The sequence below is a fragment of the Amphiura filiformis genome, chromosome 16, assembly GCF_039555335.1.
Source record: "Amphiura filiformis chromosome 16, Afil_fr2py, whole genome shotgun sequence".
In the NCBI taxonomy this organism is placed as follows: Eukaryota; Metazoa; Echinodermata; class Ophiuroidea; order Amphilepidida; family Amphiuridae; genus Amphiura; species Amphiura filiformis.
The window spans coordinates 12372709-12393570 of record NC_092643.1 but is presented as its reverse complement, the minus strand read 5'-3'; the positions used below and the strand labels follow the sequence as shown (position 1 = coordinate 12393570).

Below are 20862 nucleotides of genomic sequence, written 5' to 3'. Positions count from 1 at the left end.
GGCCTCAGCGTAATAAAAATACATCGGGTATCAATATGGCAGCCACCATGGATCGCAAACTCGCCGCTAATCGTCGTAAGGAATTAAGAATTTCTCCTTTATTTGGACGTATATAAGCTGGGACTTTTACTGTTTGTCGTTTTTATTATTGCTGCAACTATATAGCCATTGATTAGTTTATGGTACAGATTCCCTTTAATAGTCTGATGTATTTCTAAGGTAAGTTATCCGCTTTCAACAAATGCTATGTGTTTTCAGTTCACTGCTGTGATTTTTATTTCGCTCAAACGATCAGCTTTGCAGACCTGAAACTTTTCCTCTTTTTAGCGGATTTCAGCTTTTTACGTTGATCAAATAATACACAATTTCTTTTATTTTCAGCCCAATTTGAGCCATTTTACCCCAATTTTATGCTGTTTTTGAGCTTTTTTGAGCTTTTTCAGCATTTTTCACTAAAGGTTAGTTTCAGGTCTGTTTTTTTGTTCTTCTTGATGCTTTGACTGAGGTACACTTTTACATAATTTGTCAAAATGGTATGCACCAAAATGTCAAACTAAATACTGGACCATTGCATAAGGGTCAAATTAAGTTACCTGTCTCAGGTCCATGAATTCCTGTACTTCTGCTGCATAGTTTTCTCTCTCTTCACTGTAGTGTTCTTGGATATAATCCTGAATAAAGAAACAAAGAAAGAATTGGCGATAATTAATTGGTGGTAATTAATGCAACAAGCTTCATGTAGCTATTGGCATGAAGCGCCCTAGTGATATTCAGTATTTAACCTCACGTAGCTGATGAAACCTGAGAGTGACACTGATATTTAGATAAAACAATGTGATATTTAGGACAGCAGCTGTGGGGCAAAATTACAAAATTTGTATTGCATTTTGTATTAAATATTATAATTATTGTTTCTTATTTATAACTTGTAAAATTGGCAAATATTCTCCTTGTCCTTTACTGCGCTATTCTGATCTTGCGCTAGCATACATGTACAAAAGTACAAGTCGTGCACACAGACAATAGAGTTAACAATTGATTACCTGTATAACAATAAGACTGTCAAGCTCAAATAACAAATCCTAGCAATGACCATGCACTTCAATAATAAAGCAAAAATATTACCAGTGTTACCAACTCTGTGAAATTAGAAGCCCAATTCGGTTACTTTTGAAGATATTCAAAGCTACTTTTGACCACTTCTTATGTCCCACAGAAAATGAAAATGAAAAAGGTATGAGAAACATTGCATATGGGTCACTTTTCAACATTGGCTCCCTGCGACTTTCCGTAGTTACCTGTCCCGTAGAAACCAATAGTTTTAGCAATAAATTGGGCTACATGTACTTATCAGTGATTTGAGCCATGATATGGGCTGAAATTTGTTGGCAACTCTGAATATTACAAGTCTGCAATGCGCAATATGGGCACGGTAAAAGGCAAATCACAAAACATGGGGAGTAACTTCGCTAAATTGGGAAATTGCTGCATAGAATTCATATGTCTAGAGGTGTCACATTTGACATAATGCTGTGAGGAGGGCATGAAGGTTAACATTATTATGAAGATATTTTTTTCTAATATCAAATTTTATAATAATAATTTATTCTGTGCTTTCATTTGATCCTAATTCTTTCAAAATTTGTAGGTAAAACAGGAAAGCATTTTGGAATATTCTTGCATTAGGATTGGCTAAGCTTGATCGATTACTGCTTTACTATATGGTAAAATAAGCTTTAAAGTAGAATATTTGTCTTGACCAATATTAAGGGTTTAAAAAATGTAGATAAATGTAGATATTTATATGCTTTAGTGCTTTTATCTGATGAAAAGTGGTTTTGAAAAGTTCTACAAAGTGTTTCTATGATCAAAAACATTAACACTAGTATTGGTCCTAATGGCTAACCTTAAAGCATGTTTTACACAGCAACTTGAATTTATATAAATATCTTAATTAACCTTTCATTAATTAAAGAAAATGCAACACCCATTATGGGATTGTTAGTATAGTCACTATACTCTTGCAGTAAAAACCTTCTAAATACCCTTCAAATGGTGTCAAAAAGGCCCAGTACAAACAAAACAGGCCTCCGATGGTATGCATTTCAAGTTTGTACAAAAACAGTCTATATAAAGTGGCATGAACACAAGTAATTGACTATTTATTTTGTAAGTTTTCTTGGCTACTTGTACTCAAAGCACCATTACATGTAATGCAATTCAAACAGAAACTTTCAATTTTGGCTTGTTGACTACATGCTCTTATCCATTCATGTACAAATACAGCTTGGCAATTGAAAATTTTCAGTCCAACTTTGCGTCATTGTGTTGTGCACTTTGGCAAGGCTTTCCACACCTACTACCTCTCCCCACCCAGGTGTAAAATCTGCTTTATTCAATCCCGGTGGGGTCACTCAACTTGCAATACTGACCGCACGATCGTTACCAAAATCAAGGAAAAAGGGGTCATTTTAGGGCATGTCCGGACAAAATTGTCCGTGAAATTGGCAAAATAGGGGTGTTTTATTGCACAAATGTTCTGCTAAATTGAAAAAGGGTTCTTATTATTTTCTCCTGATCCCGTGGCCAGATAAAAAATCACAGGAATAAATTTGGTTTCCTACTTTGTACTCATCCGTGATCAATATTGTTCTCGGTTCTGATTTATATGCAAGGGGTACTACTTGAATTCTGTGATGCCCTTGTTAATTACTGAAAAAAAACATTCATAGGCCTAAAAATCCCTTCCTTGAAATGTTGAAATAGGGTCAAAATTGCAAATGTGTCCTCGGAATCTAAAAAATAGGGGTGTTTCAGAGTACCATTTTGTCCTTGTTTTGGAGTAAAAAAGGGGGTAAAATTTCATGATTTGTCCTTGAAATCGACTGCAAAAGGGGGTCATTTGTACTTGTGGTAACGGTCCTATGCGTCCCCCCTGCCAGGGAGTGACCCCACCGGGTATTCAATGGCGGGAATGAGCAGACAAGCTGAGGTGGAGGTTGGGCACTCCGTCCTGTAAACACAGGACATTCATCTCCTTTACCTTATTAATATACTAGTTTAAAAAAAGCTTACATCCAAATACAAACTGCAAAACATGATGGAATGGAAACCAACCAAGCTACACTCAGTGATTTGATTGAAACATCAGAATTCATTGCAATTTAGCACTTAAAATCACCAGGTAAAGCAAGTGTTATGTATATGTAATTACAAATTCCCCCTCCCCCGCAAACTCCCCTGAATGCAGCTCTAAACAGAATATTATTATGAAATGATATTGAGGTTATTCAGCACCCACCCACCCATGTCAGTTGTTGATTTTACAATGACAGAGGCCGTCCTTGACGAGGACATCATAATCAATAACACTGTGCATCAATAATAGTCTCTACTCCATTTACAAGCTGATACAATTTCAATATCCATGCACAATTATTTACAATGAGACTATACATGTATAGTCTCAGCATTATATACATAGCTATAAATGAATGAGTGTATAAGCACCGAGCATCCACTATTCGCAGCATTGATAATCAATATCAGAAGTGAAAAGCCGACATATGACTACCCTGGTAATCTGGTATAATTATATGCGCTCAAATAAGGAAGACTTTTTCCAATTGATCAGGCCAAAAAAAGGTTTGTCTCAAAGCTTGCGCACGCATTTGTAAAATCACGAGATTTGAAAAAAAAAAAAATTTTTAGTTTTTTCCGGCAAAATTCGGCTAAAATCAGACTTTTTTCTCTAAATACCATATAAAAATACAAAGTTGGAAATTAAAAAAAAACACTCGTGAGCTTTGAGACAAACTTTTTTTTTTTTTGGCCTCATTTATAACAGGATTCTCAACAGTTTTCACTGGGGCCAAATTTTAGAAAAACCTAGATAATTTAATAAAATCTTTAGTGTGAAGGAGTCTGGAGCACAGAGCATGACCATAAGGGCTAAGGGGTGGATTCCAGGGCCCTACTTTGAGGCCCCAGCAATGTCACACACCCAAAACCTCCTTGTGTCTACTTACTGTGACAAAGAACATGATGAACAATGGCATCCACTTCAGATTTGACTTAAGTATATCAAGTATAGCACTTGGATTTACTCAACGGTGTCCCTCATATGGATCCATTTGAGGTGATTCTACTCTAAATGTTTGAATTGGCTTAGGCGTAATACCTCACTATCTATGAACTCCTGTGTGACACGTTATATGGACAGATGATTAACTTGGAAAACTGGAAAAAACTTATGCCACCAAATGACTCCTAGTCCTAGATGACCTTACACTCAAAAATTCACCAGTACCTCTGAGGAACCCTCACCAAAGGATGACTCCCCTGGCCCTGAAGTTGCATCAAAATCCATTGAATTCTGTGTTCTCAGCAGCACATCCCTATACGTGTACCTAACCAAACTTGCATAATTCTGTATCCCATCTCATGTAGGGCTGCACATACAGGGTGTTCCTGAAAGAACTGTATCGTCGGCAACTTAATTGTTGCATCATCAGTGCATGAGGCATCTATATATTTGACTCTGTGGAACGGGCTGAAAATGAGGAAGTTTCATAAAATTAGTTTGGTTTATGCGTTAAAATACCCAAACAATTCAGTTTCCGACGATACAGTTCTTTCAGGGACACCCTGTAACACATAGGTCTCATCTCCTAATATTAAGCACTGGCAGATGGCACCATAAAATGTAGGCCTACATGACATTTTGATTTGAACTTGCCTTACAACCTACTACACATGCACCATCTGGTAATGTAATGATGATGGTCTTCCTCGAATTCAGTCCATAACATCCATGGTTAAAAGCATTTTGAGTTGACAACAAATTAGACTTATTGTAGTACCAACGTTTTTACGTCATTGCATTTCGAGCTATTACCATCCTTCTAATTATCAATAAATTAGGTACTTCAGATATTACACCATTAGCTCTACCGCACATCCCACCAAACTAGAGCGATAACCGCACCATAGCTGAACCATGTGGCTTTGGCAGTATATTGTGGTAGGCCTATACCACTGTCACCCGGAGTCTGTAATGGACATAACTCGAAATGCTACGAAGGTATGACCACCGAATGGTGTTAATGAATCGGGAAAAGTAAAGAATATAAAATAAACTAGAGTAACTGTGCCCTTTGCAAGGGCACGAGGTAAGTTAGGCGGATGACTGTGACGATCTGATCAAGCAGCAATACTGTGCAGGATAGTATTAATTTTAATAAGACTGTTTCATTAATTGCCGCTTTTAATATACCTTGATCGTGAGAAGCTGGCATTTTGAAAACTTGACTTTTGACCTCTGTATGACCCCCTTAATGACCGTAAATGAATTTTAAAATATTTAAAACATGTTAAGAATGTCATAAAGATCATTGCATTTAAATTTCAGGTCAATTGAGGCATTTTGAAAACTTGAACTTTGAACCCTCTATTGCCCCTTAATGGCCTTAAATGAATTTGAAAATATTTTCAACATGTTTAGAATGTCATAAGGATCATTATGCTTAAATTTCAGCTCAATCGGAGCATTTTGGAAAACTTGACCTTTGACCCCCTTAATGACTTTAAATGAATCTTAAAATATTTTTTAGATGTTTAGAATATCATAAGGATCATTGCATTTAAATTTCAGCTCAATTGGAGCATTTTGAGAACCTTGACCTTTGACCCCTTTATGACCCCTTAATGACCTTAAATACATTTTTAAATGTTTGAAACATGTTTAGAATGTCACAAGGATCATTACATTTAAATTTAAGCTCAATCTGAGCATTTTCAGTTAAAATGACCTTTTTGACCCCTGTGACCCCTGGATGACCTCCGACGCTTGGAAATATTTTTATTATATTCTTTATGTTTTCCTCTTTCATATGACACCACTCATGGGGTCATACCTTCGTGGCATTTAGAGATATGTCCATTTCAGACCAAATGGTTAGTTAGTAAGCTAGTAAGTAAGCTAGTAAGTAAGCTAGTAAGTAAGCTAGTAACATACACTCTTATAGGCTGATACCATTTCATGGTTCAGCATTCAGCAAAAACCCAGGCCAAAAACAAGTGATAAAAGCTGTTGGCAAAATAACTGAAGCAAACAAGATACAATGTAATATAGATAATTTGGGTGCCTTCTCTTTTGACTGGAAATTGGGTGACATAAATGAAGAGCTTATTTCCAAACTGTGTTAAGTCCACAAGATTCAGTTTTAAAAAATTAGGAATTATGGCAATGAAAAATAGTTAGATTTCTATAAAATTACTGTGAAGTGAAGGTGACATATATACTAATATACCGTAAATGTTCGCCTAATGGCGCTATGGGCTCCTTTGATATAAGTGGAATTTTAGGCACAACCTGAAAGTGCCATCCCGTAATATTCGCACCAGCAAATAAGGGCACTGAACTTTAATTCTTGTTGGGATTTCAGAAGAGGGAGCTCTCTATTTGCACATGAAATTTACCCCAAGGCAAAGGAGCCCAGGTGCGCCATTAGGCAACCGTTTACGGTAGGACCATAAAAACATGTTAAGTTAAAATCTGGAGACTTTTGATTTGTTTTAATGAATTAATTTGTTTTTAAAATGTGGGTGGACTTAATAAGCTCTTCAAATACCTTTTGCTATTAAAAACTACCAAAAAGTTGCAGGGAAAATCTTCAAATTGGGCTACCAAATTTGTGGACTTGTTCTCAAAAGGTTGTATGAACTCTGGTGTACCCATATGACCAAAATAACATTCATGGCAAGATTGGTATCCCAAAATATTGACATATCATGTCACTGTCTTGTTGATCATCTCTTTTCTTCTCCAGTACTTTCTTCTCCAGTACAATCTCTCACTTCAAGTTCTTCCATTGTTTACAGACACAATGTATACTATTTTTTGTAATCAATTCCAGTCTAGTAACATCAATTCTTCAATAGTAGCAGACTCATTGATCACCCACACAATCCTCTTATCCATCAAATAGGCTATAGGCCTACACCCTCTTGTGCATCAAATAGGCTACATACCCTCTTTTGCATCAAAGATATATGTCAAGATTATTGTATGCATGATAAGTGTGGCAATGGCTTTATAGAGAACAGGAAGAATTGAAACAAGATTATTGAATTATTTATCAAGTGCCATTTTGCATTCCCAAATTCAAGTGGGTGGATGATCAATATGCAAGTTTTTGTATTCATTAGGGCCTAACTGCAGCCTAGAAAAAATGTTCCAAGTTTTTTAGTTTGAAAAGTTCAGGTTGATTGCATCATAAAGTTCTAATTTCTCACAGGGTCGGAATAAGAACTAATTCATCAGATTTCTGTTTTTTGGGTTTTTTTTTGTTGTTGACAAATAACCTACTCCCCATTCCAGAAAACAGCAGTAATTTTTGGGGATAAAAAAAATACTATCAAGTTCCGCCAAATGAATCATAGCTCAATCCTAATCATTCATTTAGTCCTAACTGGAGATTAAGTAAAAGTTCACTATTTTACTAATTTCTTGAAAAAAGAGCCAAAAACATGCATTTTCAGCATGTTTTCTGATAATCGAGTCACAAAAATCAAAGACTTGAAACAAGTCTAAGCATTCAAAATCTTGAGTATATGCCGAAAATTTTGCTCTAATTTTTAACTTGTTTGTGTTACTTTTTTTAAATGGTTGGTTATAAGAATGAAACATGCTTTTTTTCCTTCAAAAAATAGAATGCAATGCATAAACCGAAATTAGTCTTAGTACAAGTCTTTTGGCTTGATTGTCACAGCCCTTATTTCCAAAAATTGGCCAAATATTGAAATTCAACTTTTTTATTGCTAGTTAGGACTAACTTAAGGATTAGGATATAGCTATGTTTCATTTGGCAAAACAGGATAATATTTTTTTAATCCCAAAAAATTAGTGCTGTATTTTTCTGGAATAGGGAGTAGGTTATACTTACACATCTTTATGACATGGACGTTACTATGTACAAGATGGGTACGTATAAGAACGAGCAGGCCAAAAAAATAAGCACTCATTATTTTTGTATTGTATTGTTTTCAGCAGAGGTTATTTTTATAAACAAAATGAGATTGCGATAATAGTAATATCCAAGTACTCAGTAGTCACTATTTCTTATTTTGCGTGACAAACCCAGAAATATTACTCACGGCTTGAACTTTCGCCATCTTGGCTGATGGCTTGATCACAAGTGTTTGTTGTGATCTAGTCCACTGCGTTTCGAGCGGGAGGTTGGATGCACTCTCACTCCCAGGGTTGAAAGTTGGTCACACAAAATAAGAAATAGTTTGATCTACAGACTACAACCCTACTGATGCATCTGTTTACAGTACTCAGTAGTCAGTTACCATGTATGAGCGTGTTTCTACAGAGCCAAATACCGCTTTGGAAACGGTATGGAACCGTTAATCACTCCTGTGGAAACAGCCTCCAACGCCTTTTTGCAACGCCTTTTCATCGCCAACGGAAACCTCGTTGGAGTAGGTTTTTGCCGCTGACGAAGCGGGTAGATTTTCTGTGGAAACAGACCCAAGCGGTAACTTGCCGATTATTGAGCAAAATCAAACAAAATGGCTGTTAATCAACATGTTAATTGGACAGACGACATGACAAAAACGTTAATAACAGCCTGGGCAACATAACAAGTCCAAACTGTTATGTAAAGCCACAATTTATCCGTGATACGGAAAAACTCACGGAATTCGGGGTTTGCTCACAGAAATTTGTAAATGCTACAAAATAGTGAAAAACTGTGTAAAATGTAAAACTTTTCTCTTGATTTGCAAAATATAACAAAAAAAAGTGATTATTTAGCAATAATCAACCATTAAACAATCCATTCTAGCATTAATTCTAGGCCTACGATGCAATATTCTGGCCATACTACCGCATAAAATACACTTTTAAAACATGTTTGTCATTCAGATTAAACGGTATGAACACGCTAACGGCAAAAACCTGTCTGTGGAAACAGCAGGTTAAACGGTAAGATAACGGTAAGATAGCGTTATCCATTTAGCGGTAACTTAGCGGTGCGCCTGTAGAAACACGCTCTATGACTTGTATGTACGTAGAAAATCACAGAAATTACTCAATACCATACCTTGAATTGTGTCCTAATATCCAAGTCTTTAGTTTCTTTGAGACCCAGTGGTATAAGTGGTATACTTCTGAAAATACTATCATTCTGATATGCCTGGACTTCACTATTGATTTCAGCTAATTCTTCCTTCAGTAACTGCAGGTTTGAGTTGACAAAACTGAGCTCTAGCGCCACTTGCTCTTTCAGTTTGCGATTTGTAGCGGCTCTGAAAAGACAAGATCGGAAATATACATTGTAATAGTTGTAGATATATGTAGTAAGAATATTGAATTGTGTCATCAACTACATAGCAAGTCTGTCTTGGTCATCAGACTGGGCTCTTCAACTTGGTCAAGCTAACTTTTCCATTGATCTGGGAGGAATGAAAAACAAAATAATACCCACTATATAGCAGGTTAAGTGAATGCAGACCTGGGAAATCTTCCCACAAACAGTGTGTTTTTATTGAGCATGCGAGTGCGAGGTAATCCGGGATGATGTGAGGAATTCACAGTAACAGCCCCAGTAGAAACAGATCAGATGAAGGATGATGCAGGCCTTGCAGAGTGACATGAGTGAACCTCACCATCAGCCTGATGCAGGATTTACTCATACAAAAAGTTCATTTGAATTAAAACTTTTGCTACATGCAATGCATGTATATTTTGTGATAACACTATTAACTAGTTCTACAGCATTACAAAATAATGGCATGAGAGGTCCCCATTTACAAGAAAGGGGCACATGCAGTGCCTCAAATTCCTGGGCCCCTACCCAAGTACAGAACTTTCTAAACAGAACTTTATCAATACAAAGAAATATAAATTTTATTATAAGTATATACACAAACTGAATTTATATTCCGACTGTATAAATAGTGCCACTAATACATTGGAAATAATTCAAAGTTACAAATCCTTTCCTCTGATTGTATACATTTCAATAAAGGGATAACAAATAATGTGATGATCAATCTTTCTATCAAACACCCAACACAATAGCCAAGCCCAATGCAACCTTTCAAATTATAATGGATTGCGGTCGTTTCTTTTGTTCGCTATAATACTGATATGCCCTCAAATAGCCAAAGGTCTATAATTATTGTAACAGCATTATAAAATGGAAATCTCTTTCATGTACTACGTGTCTGACGTGTCTACATTCCTATAAATCGGAAGTGAACATTGTACATAGTACACTTTGGGGCATATGAGAAACATGCTAACATTGGTGTAGGAAATACATTTACATCAATAACATTTGACCATTTTCAGGCTGGTAACTGATCACTGTTTCTCCTAGTAAAAGGCGAGTTGGGCCTTCAGGTTATATTTTTCCTGTTTCGGTTATTTTGCTTTTTATAATACAGTTTGTTTCTGCAGAGTAATTGGAAATAAGTCAGGGAAGCCACTGACGAATAATAGGGCAAAACAAAAGTTTTTTGGGGGGAGGGATAGGGAGCAAAGTGAATTTCAGGGGGGAGGGGCAAAATCAACAAATTTTGTTCAAAGTTGCCGTAAAAAGTGGGAATTTGTGTAATTTTGGGGTTTTACTGGGGGAAAGGTTCTGACTGTACTGGAGGCATTTCCCCCCCCCCCATGCCCCCTGGTGCCACCACTGCCCCTCTCCCACTGAAAATCAATTTTAAATCATGCACATGGGGAAAAATAAAACACATACAATGAGCCTTAGGATCTCACATTGAATCCATACCTTTCTCTATACATGCAGGCTTTATTTTTCTCAATATTTGAGTATATATCCACTCCTACAATTTCCTCACTGATGACAATATTCTGCCTGTGCAAATTTTATCAGCAATGGGATGATATGATAACAAAATGATGTACCCAGTAGGAAAAAGGTAAAACAACCATAGCATACCTGGTTGTCATGGACACGGAAATTACATATTATGATAGTCCAAAAATAGGAATCCTAATTTTGTTAACTAGATTTCATAATTGCAATTTTCCAATCAATTTATTTATTGCAACCCAAAATATAATTCAATCATTTCATTTGCAATGACGACTGATACTATTGCATAAATTAATGATCAATCATTTGGTTGTCAGGATGGGAAGAAAATGGGTACGAAATATCATGGTTTCCCCAACAACACATAAACCTAGCAATGACTGGATTCAAAAGGGCGTTACTAAAACAAAGAATAATCTTTGATCTTTGGAAATACGCATGTTATGATAATATTACACAAACATTACACCAACATCATTGATAGTCCTACGTTCCAACTAGAGCCTAACTTTAACCTTTCCTCAACAAATTACAAGATGGAAAAGAATTGGGCAAGTGAAGGAGAGGGAACAACATGCAGGTCTCCAAATGTCGCCAACTGGTATAAAATAATAAAGCAAATCATGGGTGTCAGTCCTGGGAGGATGTGCCCCCCCCCTTTGGAGAAAATCAGCAATTTTTTGGTTCTTTTCAGTCACTTTTTGACAATTTAGGCCAAACATTCCCCCCCCCTTTCCAAGATGGATTGATGCCGCTGCAGCAAATCAATTATGGGATCAGGATTTATCATTGTCACTGATAAGTTTCATGGTTAAGTTAGAATTAGGGTTAGGATTAAGATATTATGATGATTAGGATTAACCCTAACCCAACTGAAACTCACTAAAGCTCACTATGAAAATCACTGCACGTGCATGCATTCCATGTGATGCCATGACCCAATCAGCTTAAGTCATACCCAGGTTATCGCTGGGGGGGGGGTACCAAGTGACTTCTTTGTTCACCTTCTCTCCTTTTTTGTTGCTTCTTTCCCTTCCAATAGTGGACAAAACCATGGGTTGATTCAGGGTTATGGTTGAGGGATGGCAACCACTATTTGTTTGTTTGTTTGTTTTATTTCTTCTTTTGCCTGGGTTACTCATTCAGTGGATGTTATAAGGTAGGCACCGGAGTTTCGCGCGATTTAAAACGGCAAAATGCGCGCCGGTTTTTTATAAAGCGAAAATGCTGAAAATTCAAGTCAAAAAGCGCGAAAATGCGTTTTCCACCACTTTTTGTATCCATTGTATGAAGTCACACACAATTCGAAGTAAATCAAGTATGCTGAATTCTGCACCTATTTCACACATGCTACTCCGATGTTTTTCTCTCCATGAAGTTGATACATGATGTGAACAATGCAAATTTTATGTGAAAAGCTACTACTGTACTGTACAATAAACATTTTAATGCATAACTGTACTTTTTTACGTCCAAATGTTGTTTTTGTCACGAACTGATTCGTATCTCGCGTGCGTTCTGTGACTTATATCCTACCCTTCTTCGTTCAATCAATTATGCATATGGGCATGAGAAAAAAATTGAAAAATGCTTAGAACTTTGAAACTACAAATGCTACAATGATACATTTGGTATCAGATGAAAGAGTTCGTTGTGCTCTGTCATTTCAGCTATCTTACAGGTAATTAAAAATATGTTTACAATGAAATTTCTTCAAAAAACCTGTTTTTTGGCCAAATTTTGTGATTTTTTAAAGAAAAACTGCCTTACTTTGGATCCAATTTACACATCCTCATTAAGATGTTGTTACAGGTTTTTTGTACAAAATTGCTCAATGAGAGTTGAAAGTTTTACATACTGTGGTGTTTTTCATGATTTTTGTATTTCTTATGTATTTTATTATGCCCTAAAATTTAGTAAACCTTTTGTCCTTCCGTTACTGTCCTTCCGTTACCATGGCTAATCCACTTAAGGCATTGTAATTAAATTACCGAAACACATAATTTCAAATGAAAAGTGATATTAAGTAGCTAACACTCAAAGGATTACATTTCCCACATTGAAAACAATGTTGCCTTACAAAATTCACATAATTTATGCAACGGAAATTTAGGTAAAAATCCATGTCCGCTTTTACCGTCCTTCCGTTATCGAGCTCATTAATATTCATATTTCATACGCGAAGGGTATTTCTGTGAAAAAAAGATGTGGAATTTGAAGGTAGCAGTATTTGTAATGAAATGGTAACATTTGTTTGATATAACTAATAAAGGTGTTTTTGATTCCCAAGTTTGAAATGTCGTTTTAGAGTGCAAATGTCCTTCCGTTACCGTGGAATTGCCCATTATATGATTAATGACGTCACTCATACATACGATCGATGTAAAGAATTAACTACCACACATGGTAACACGTCATGGAAAAAATCGGACATTTGCATATCACGGAAAGGCTTCCGGGGAGGATATTGTGCCGGTCTGGACTCGCGTAAACAGTAAATATTGGTGAATTTACATTGAAAAGTAGTGTGTTTGGCAAAATTCTCAAACTTCACGATGGACCACCAAAATCGCGATGGACCCCCAAAATCGTGATTTTTTGCGCTTTTTGCGCGATCGCGCGAAACTCCGGTGCCTATTATAAGGTATCCTCTTTTCTTCCATGAGGCCCAGGCTACAATGTATTCTGAAGTTCATCCCAAATTGAACCAGACTCGAACCCGGGACTCGAAAACCATCTGCTCTTACCTTTGGTCTACAAATTTGCTACCTAACACTGCATGGGTTCAAACTCTCTAGCATTCTGCACATATATGTAGGCCCTACAAATATGTAGTCGATATGAAAATCGTCCAATTTAATCAGACTAAATTATGCACTTCAGGAAGTAGTTTCTATGCTCAGGTATGGGCAATATTAGTACAATGGACCTTGTGATTGTTTTGTAAACAAATAGCGATCCTTCACCTTTATACAAGTACGTCAATAAACTAGGGACGCACCATTAGATATTATCGGGGGGGCTAGGGAGTTTGGGTCAGGCAGAAATTTTTTTTTTTCGCTGCCTTTGGAGGCAAATTTTTTTTTTTTGCCGCCTTCGGCGGCAAAGTTGTATTTTTTAAATTTTAATGTATACCTTTATACAGAGCTGGGTAGGGAAAATTTTTTTTTGCTCATCAATGAGGCAATTTTTTTTTTTACTCATCAGTGAGGCAAAACTTTTTTTTTTCAAAAACTCCCTAGCCCCCGATAATATCTAATGGTGCGTCCCCTACTGATGTAGTCATGCAGGTTATCATCACTTTATTATGATGACAGATAGTGGGTTCGAAGATCACTTCCGAATTTTGTAATGTAAGAATGTGTAGATGAGGAATGCAACATAATCATCCGCCTGTTAAATTATTCTTTGGGAGTGGTGGATTTTTAATTTTAGCATTTATGGACAATACTTCAACAGAAATTGTATAAAGTTCAACTGATTTAAGAATTCAAGCTTTTTATATGGTTTGATAATTTCAGGTCAGAATACGGGTAACTTTAGGACCTGAATGCAGAGCCCTGGAAATTCATGAAATTTTTCTGATGGAAACTTTTGCACTCTCCTTGTGTCTGCTTTGTTCACTCCTGCATTCGTATGTATCTTCTTTTTAAAGAAGACTCCTGGTGCAAAATATGCCAGGCCAAACATCAACGAATGAGTGTTCATGGGAGATTAGCTTTAATACTCAGAGCTCAAAAAAGCAGCCAAAAGAAGATCACCAATGACTCGCACTTAACGCACTTAACTTAATGGCTTGCACTTAATGCGCTTAATCGCTTCGTGGTGCAAGCGCAATAGTTTGAGAACTGAGCCAGTTCTAGATTAGCTCAGTATAGACCCTATCAAATACTACGTCACTCATCCTCATTTTAATAAAATTCTGCCCTCCATAAAGAGTAAGGTACTAAGGGGCAATTTACATGATAATACAATGAAACAGGTGAGAGACTTGTCCCTCAGTCACTTAGAACATAGAACCAACATGTCTGCCATTTCAATTGTTACACTGTTCCAGTTGAGTTTATATTTGAAAGGGTCTATTGAAGTCTCCAAGAGTACTAGATAACCATGGACATATTTATTATTAAATCCATGGTATAACTTTCAAACCTTGCATTACCACTTTATCAGGAGTTTTTGAAATTCTATATTTAGTTCACCAATCCACAGAGTCACATACCCATATTTAGCTCTTGAATTATTGATAAGTTTGAGTTAAAAATAAAACCAAACAAAAGGTAATAACACAAGTCCCTTTATATTTTATCCTCTCCTCTTGAGTACCCTCTTTATAATCTTGAAATATGGCATAAAAAGCAGCAAAGCTGCAAATAATGAAACATTTCCCTTCTTAAAATGGAAAACCAATTAAAAAGAAAGTGACCTGGAAAGCATTATGAACGCTTCTGTGCATCAATTGTGTTTTGCAAACTTGGTGGTCTATCAATATCATAAGATAAATTTCTTTTGAACAAAACCAAATATTTTACTCACTAGTGATGGTTTCATCATTTTATTTGACCTGAATTTTGCCAAAAAGAACGAGTGGCTTTAATTTTGCCAAAAAATGGGGAGGATACGTCCCACAGTTCCCTAGGATTGATGCCCCTGGCATGATGTAGCCATGTAGGTCAAACTGCAACATATGATAAATTGGGCATTTAAGGCCTATCTTCGCATTAAAATTTCCTGTGCAAACTGTATTATCAAAATTTATTCCTTTTTCATCAAAAGGTTTTCTATTCACTCTATTGAACCCTTTTCTCCTTCCAACTGTTGAGCCTGAACGAGTTTTCCTGACCCCTGACAAAATAGGTCACATTCTGGGCCACTAGGCTTGATCTCAACTTCATAGCTAGGGCGGTGTCATGGCAACCTGTATAAACACACTGAAGGATGGCATTCTTGCTTTTTATCTAGCAAGGAATTTTAAGTGTACTGGTATAGCTTTTATAATCATTGTTTATAGCGAGGCGTGTGCATATATATATATAAAACCAAATTAAATGGAACTAATTTGTCACTTTATAATTATAGGCCTACATGCTGCTAATACTAAGTTTTGAAAAATGTCAAAAAACTGGTAGGGCACATGACACAACAACCACTCCATCCACCAGAAGTTTAATAATTTGTACACTTTTAATTCTGATTGATCCCTATGTACTCAGCTTTGCTCCAATTTGTCACATTTTTGTAACATTATGACATACTGTCTCTAAATCAGATCAGATGAATCATTCGCATTTCAAATCTTGTCACAGAATGGTACAAAACATGCAAAATGGAAGCGGCACATAAATCTTAAGGGAGGTCTGCATACTGTATTTAAATCATCTGACATAGTGACTTATGCCCAAAAGCCATGATACTGATTCCAACCTCTGAAAAAAAAGGTTTCCACATGTTATGCCTATTAGAGACATTTGCAATGATTTGTCCTGCTGTCATTACTAACACATAGGGATCACAACCTTTTCACAGTCAATAACTCTGCTACAAAGGTGAATGTTTGACAAATTTGGAAACTGTATGCAATGGAAATGTTGATGCAAATTTGCAAAAGCTCTGTGTCATATCAAGTTTGTAAACTATGTGCAGGCATGTACGTTGGATAGTTGGGGTGCGAACAATGGCCCTTTTTCGATCGAAAAGTGTGCTTGCACCAATTTTTTTGTAAAATTGCCCCTTTGGACAATATTTCTCCCACTTTTAGACCTTTTTTTATTGTGAAAAGAAGCAAAAAGTCAAAAGGGGTCCTTTGCGTTTTTTGATGTTTTTCTTTTGGGGGGGTGGGTGCTGGCACATTCCCAACATACAGGCCTGACTGTTTGTACAATATGTGTGTTTTCAAGTGTTTTGCATGGGGCCTGTTTGATGACCATTTTGGGGTACATTTTCAGGAATTTTGGTATAGCCATGTCCCCTCACATGTGGAATGTGGATTATGTGCGAGTTGCGAGTTGAAATCTGCAAGTTGAAATTTGTGAGTTGTCAAGGAAGTTGCGACTCGGTAAAACCTTGCGAGCTGCAAGTTGAAATTTGAAAGTTGTGAGCAACAACTCACAAAATACCTTTACTCCTCACATACACTCTACCTGTTTTTCTGTAAAACATGACTGTATGTATCTAATTTCTCCATGAACCATGAGGAAATACTTTGCACTATAATGAGATTGATAGAATTTAATGTCATTTTGTTTGAATTTCACACATTTTATCATTCTAATCAAAACCACTAACACTATTGAATTCCATAGAATACAATAGATCATAACTGAGATAGATGACACTAGGTAAACAATGTGATATAAACCAGATCTATGCAGCAGATATTTTAATTGCCTCGCATACATAGGTCATGACCAACCTTTGATAATTGCATGTGAACTCCACCGAGATCACAATCACTGTCATCATCAACTGAATGTTCTGGTTTGATGTGATCAAACAAGGGTGGAGTGGTTTGTGCCTTTTACAATTTGAGATATATAGCCAACAGAATGTGTTCATCTTTTGGTTCATTTGTTTTATTGAAAATAATTGAATGTATGGTCTGATTTTAACGTACCGGTATATCAATTGGTACAAATTACTGATGATAATACATAAATACATTATGTGCAGGACAAATGATTTAAAGCTGGGCTAGGACTACAACAAAATGTTTTAGTGAAATATTACCATCCATACTGACTGTGACCCAGTTTTCCATTATGTACACAAAAATTCTATTTGCAATGGGCATGTGATTTGTCCACAATTATGATGCTAATGATGATCATAATAACCATGGTTATATTACAATCATCACAAAATGCATTCCACTTGCAAAAGGTTCTGTTTTTAAAATGGATTCCAGGTCACAAAAACATTAAATATTCAGTGAAAGTTATTTCCTTATCATTCTCAACAAAATATTGCAGGTGAAAGGTGGCTGTATAATTATGTATGATGTACGTGATAAAATTCAATGTTTTGCCAAAGCAATATCTTAAACATTTCAATTCATTTGCATGAAATAACTATTCATATAATCATAAGGCTCCAAGGCTCCTTTTTAAGTAACATTAAGTTGACTCCACAGAGCACCACCCTACCATCATAACTTTTCTGTGGAGAAAAGCAGCACATTTCCTCAAATACCTCACTATTAAAATGAGCAAGCAGTAAGCTTTTTTGTTGGCTACAAGTCAGCAGGCCTTACATGTAGAACACATGGAAAAAGAAATTACACCTTTTACCGACCAGGACCATGCAGTCCTGCATTCAAAGTTGAAAATATAACAATCACAGACAAGGAAGCGAAACCTTCCATTGAATAATAGAAAGCAGTTAGTGCAAGAGGGCCTTACCTGCAATAGCTGCCAGGTGTAATATTTTTAGATGTGTTGACCTCAGTGTTTATCAACAAAGGCAAGGGACTGGTATATCGATATGCTTGAGTGAACCCCATGCAACCACTGCACTGTTCAATAGCCTTATTGTGATGTGGCGGAGTTTTAAAAACACGAGCCCTGAACAAAATATGATGCGCGCGCATACTGCCAGGCAAAAAACAATGGAAATTGTGATCATTTGTGTGCATAATGCCAGGCATTGACATCAGAAGTCAACTCATATAGAATTCTGAAATAGTCCATAAGGCAGCTACTGCCGAAAATGCCATCTTCTAACCTACATGTACATTTGTATATTTTTATCACCTCAACAATCTACAGCCAGTCCGCTTGGGATTAAAAATTTGACACAAACTTTTGCTATATGTACAATTCAGAAGTCGAGTTGTTCTTTGCCCGTTTCCTACATGTACTTGCTGAGTATTTACTACACTTCCAGATCCTAAAGGCAATATTTATTTGTAAAGAACTTGTAGCCATAGCGGTATTTGTAAATTAGCTTCCTGAAAAATGTATACTAAGAAAAAGGCTCAAGAATGCAATCTTATGTGAACTGTTACGACACTATAACTCCTTGGTCTCCTTAGTCTATACATGGACTATATTTTCAAAAAAATCTTGAGTCTGGAAAATGTGTTTCATGTTGACTCTCTAATTGCTTAGTGGGGGACAGGAGGATGCATAAGGGTTGGAATCAGACAAATAAACAACATGAGAAACTCTACATTTAGGCTGTGGGTTTTCTATGAAACTTAGGGACTGATCCGCTATTTACGGCAGGGGGGATGGGCATTTTGGAAAAAATATAGACAAAACAATGTGCGTTCCCCCTCGCGTCCACTCAAAATTTTCGGATTCCCCTTGTTTTCCCGAGTTTCTCCATTTAAAACTTAACATTCCCCCTCTAGGTTCAACGAAACATTTCGCGTTCCCCCCTCAAGACCCAAAAATAATTTGGGTTCCCCCCTCAAAATGCCCCCCCCCGTCATAAATAACGACCGCTCCCTTAGCATTTAAACTAGTGTACATTCTCAAATGTCTAAAGATGGAAGCTTGAGTTGAACAAGTAATACACCAAAAAGTAGATTGAAGTATAAATTTGTTCTCAATAACATTTACCCAAGACTCTGAATTGAATGATATCATTTCCTCAAGATCAGTTTAAAGTTCTTGAAGTTGAAGATTGAAGTTGAAGATATAGTACAGACTTGTATATAATACTCCCGTTTTAAATTGTTTGCTCATTCAATGCAATGTACACTTATAATGCTACATTGTGTAGTGTGTACAGAGTAACAAGTCCATTTTGAAATTGAATTGAAAAGAAATTCAATCTCACACACAAGATGGTGGTTTTTGTAATCTGTATTATAATCATAATTACAGTTGCTGAATTTGAGATATGGTTCAGGTTTGTCTTTCAAGCATTGTCAGGTCTTGTTTTACCCCAGGCGTGGATTGACAGAGCTGAGCTCAGAATTAATACAGTACTAGCAAATCTTCAATAACCACTGCAGGAAGCAGTGTGATAACTATGACTTCAAGCCTAAAAAGTCATTTTAATCAAAAATGTTGTTACCTGTAGGTCTTGATTTTCCTGTTGTCAAAACAACATTTCCTTGTTTGTAATAAGAAAAGAACCGACTTTGTAATATTCAATGAAATGAAATTGCCATAAATCAAATGCCAAAACCAAAACAAAACAATTGTACAGTGTCTACAATTCTACATGTAATGCATCGCAGCATTCACATGGGCATGATGTCAAAACTTTCTACAATTTGTTTGTTTGTTTTATTTCTTCTTTAACCTGGGACACTCAATCAATTGAAAACACAATTAATCATCTGTTCTTCCTTGAGGCCCAATTAATAGTTGAACAGACAATCACAGTGAAGTATACAGGTAGGCCTAGTGATACAATTTCTACTTTGACTCATAACGCTAGTTGCAATGTGCGTAATATGTGTATGCAGTAATAAAAACCTAATAATTTTTGCCATTTATACGGCGAACAAATTATAGACCTGTATCTGATAACATAAAGTAGATCACCAGCTGGCTCCAGGTGTTTCTTCTTCTAGTTCTGCAGCAAGAGGTCCTAGGTTCAAACTTCAGCAGAGGAGAAATCCCTGTAAAAAGCTCTCTTCCAGTGCTCAAATATCGTTGCATGTTTTGGGTACAAAACTCTTATTCCACAACTACATGTAGAGGTCAGATTTGGCCATTACAGTTGAAATCTGTACACCCCCATGGAAGACAAAGCCTTAATCCTCAGTGTTGATTTCAAATTTAGGTTTATACTGCACCCATTTGAAATCACCCCCTATACAAGTGGGAGTTTTAGGTCTTGTCCTTTCACAGGGGTATATGGATTTAAACTGGAACAGCCCATAAGCTATGGTTTGAAACGGGAGGAGCTGTAGGCCTTAATCTAGATTTTTAAGCTTACCTAATTTATTATGTCGTCGCATTGTATTCGTTTATGGGGATTTCCGTCATGCAATGTCAGGACTTCCTGGCCCAAATTGATGCCAAAACTGCATCGTTTATTTAATTTCCATGCATGT

The 20862-nt window shown here is 36.5% G+C and overlaps 1 protein-coding gene across 1 annotated transcript in view; it reads right to left on the bottom strand.

Moving 5' to 3' along the window:
- Positions 1 to 20862, bottom strand: part of LOC140135580 (rhophilin-1-like) — an 83938-nt gene that overhangs the window by 42045 nt on the left and 21031 nt on the right. The window contains exons 3-4 of the mRNA XM_072157121.1: positions 9111 to 9315; positions 594 to 671 (exon numbers count right to left, since the gene is read on the bottom strand). Of these exons, the coding sequence (XP_072013222.1) occupies positions 594 to 671; positions 9111 to 9315 (283 nt within the window). The remainder of the gene's footprint in view (positions 1 to 593; positions 672 to 9110; positions 9316 to 20862) is intronic.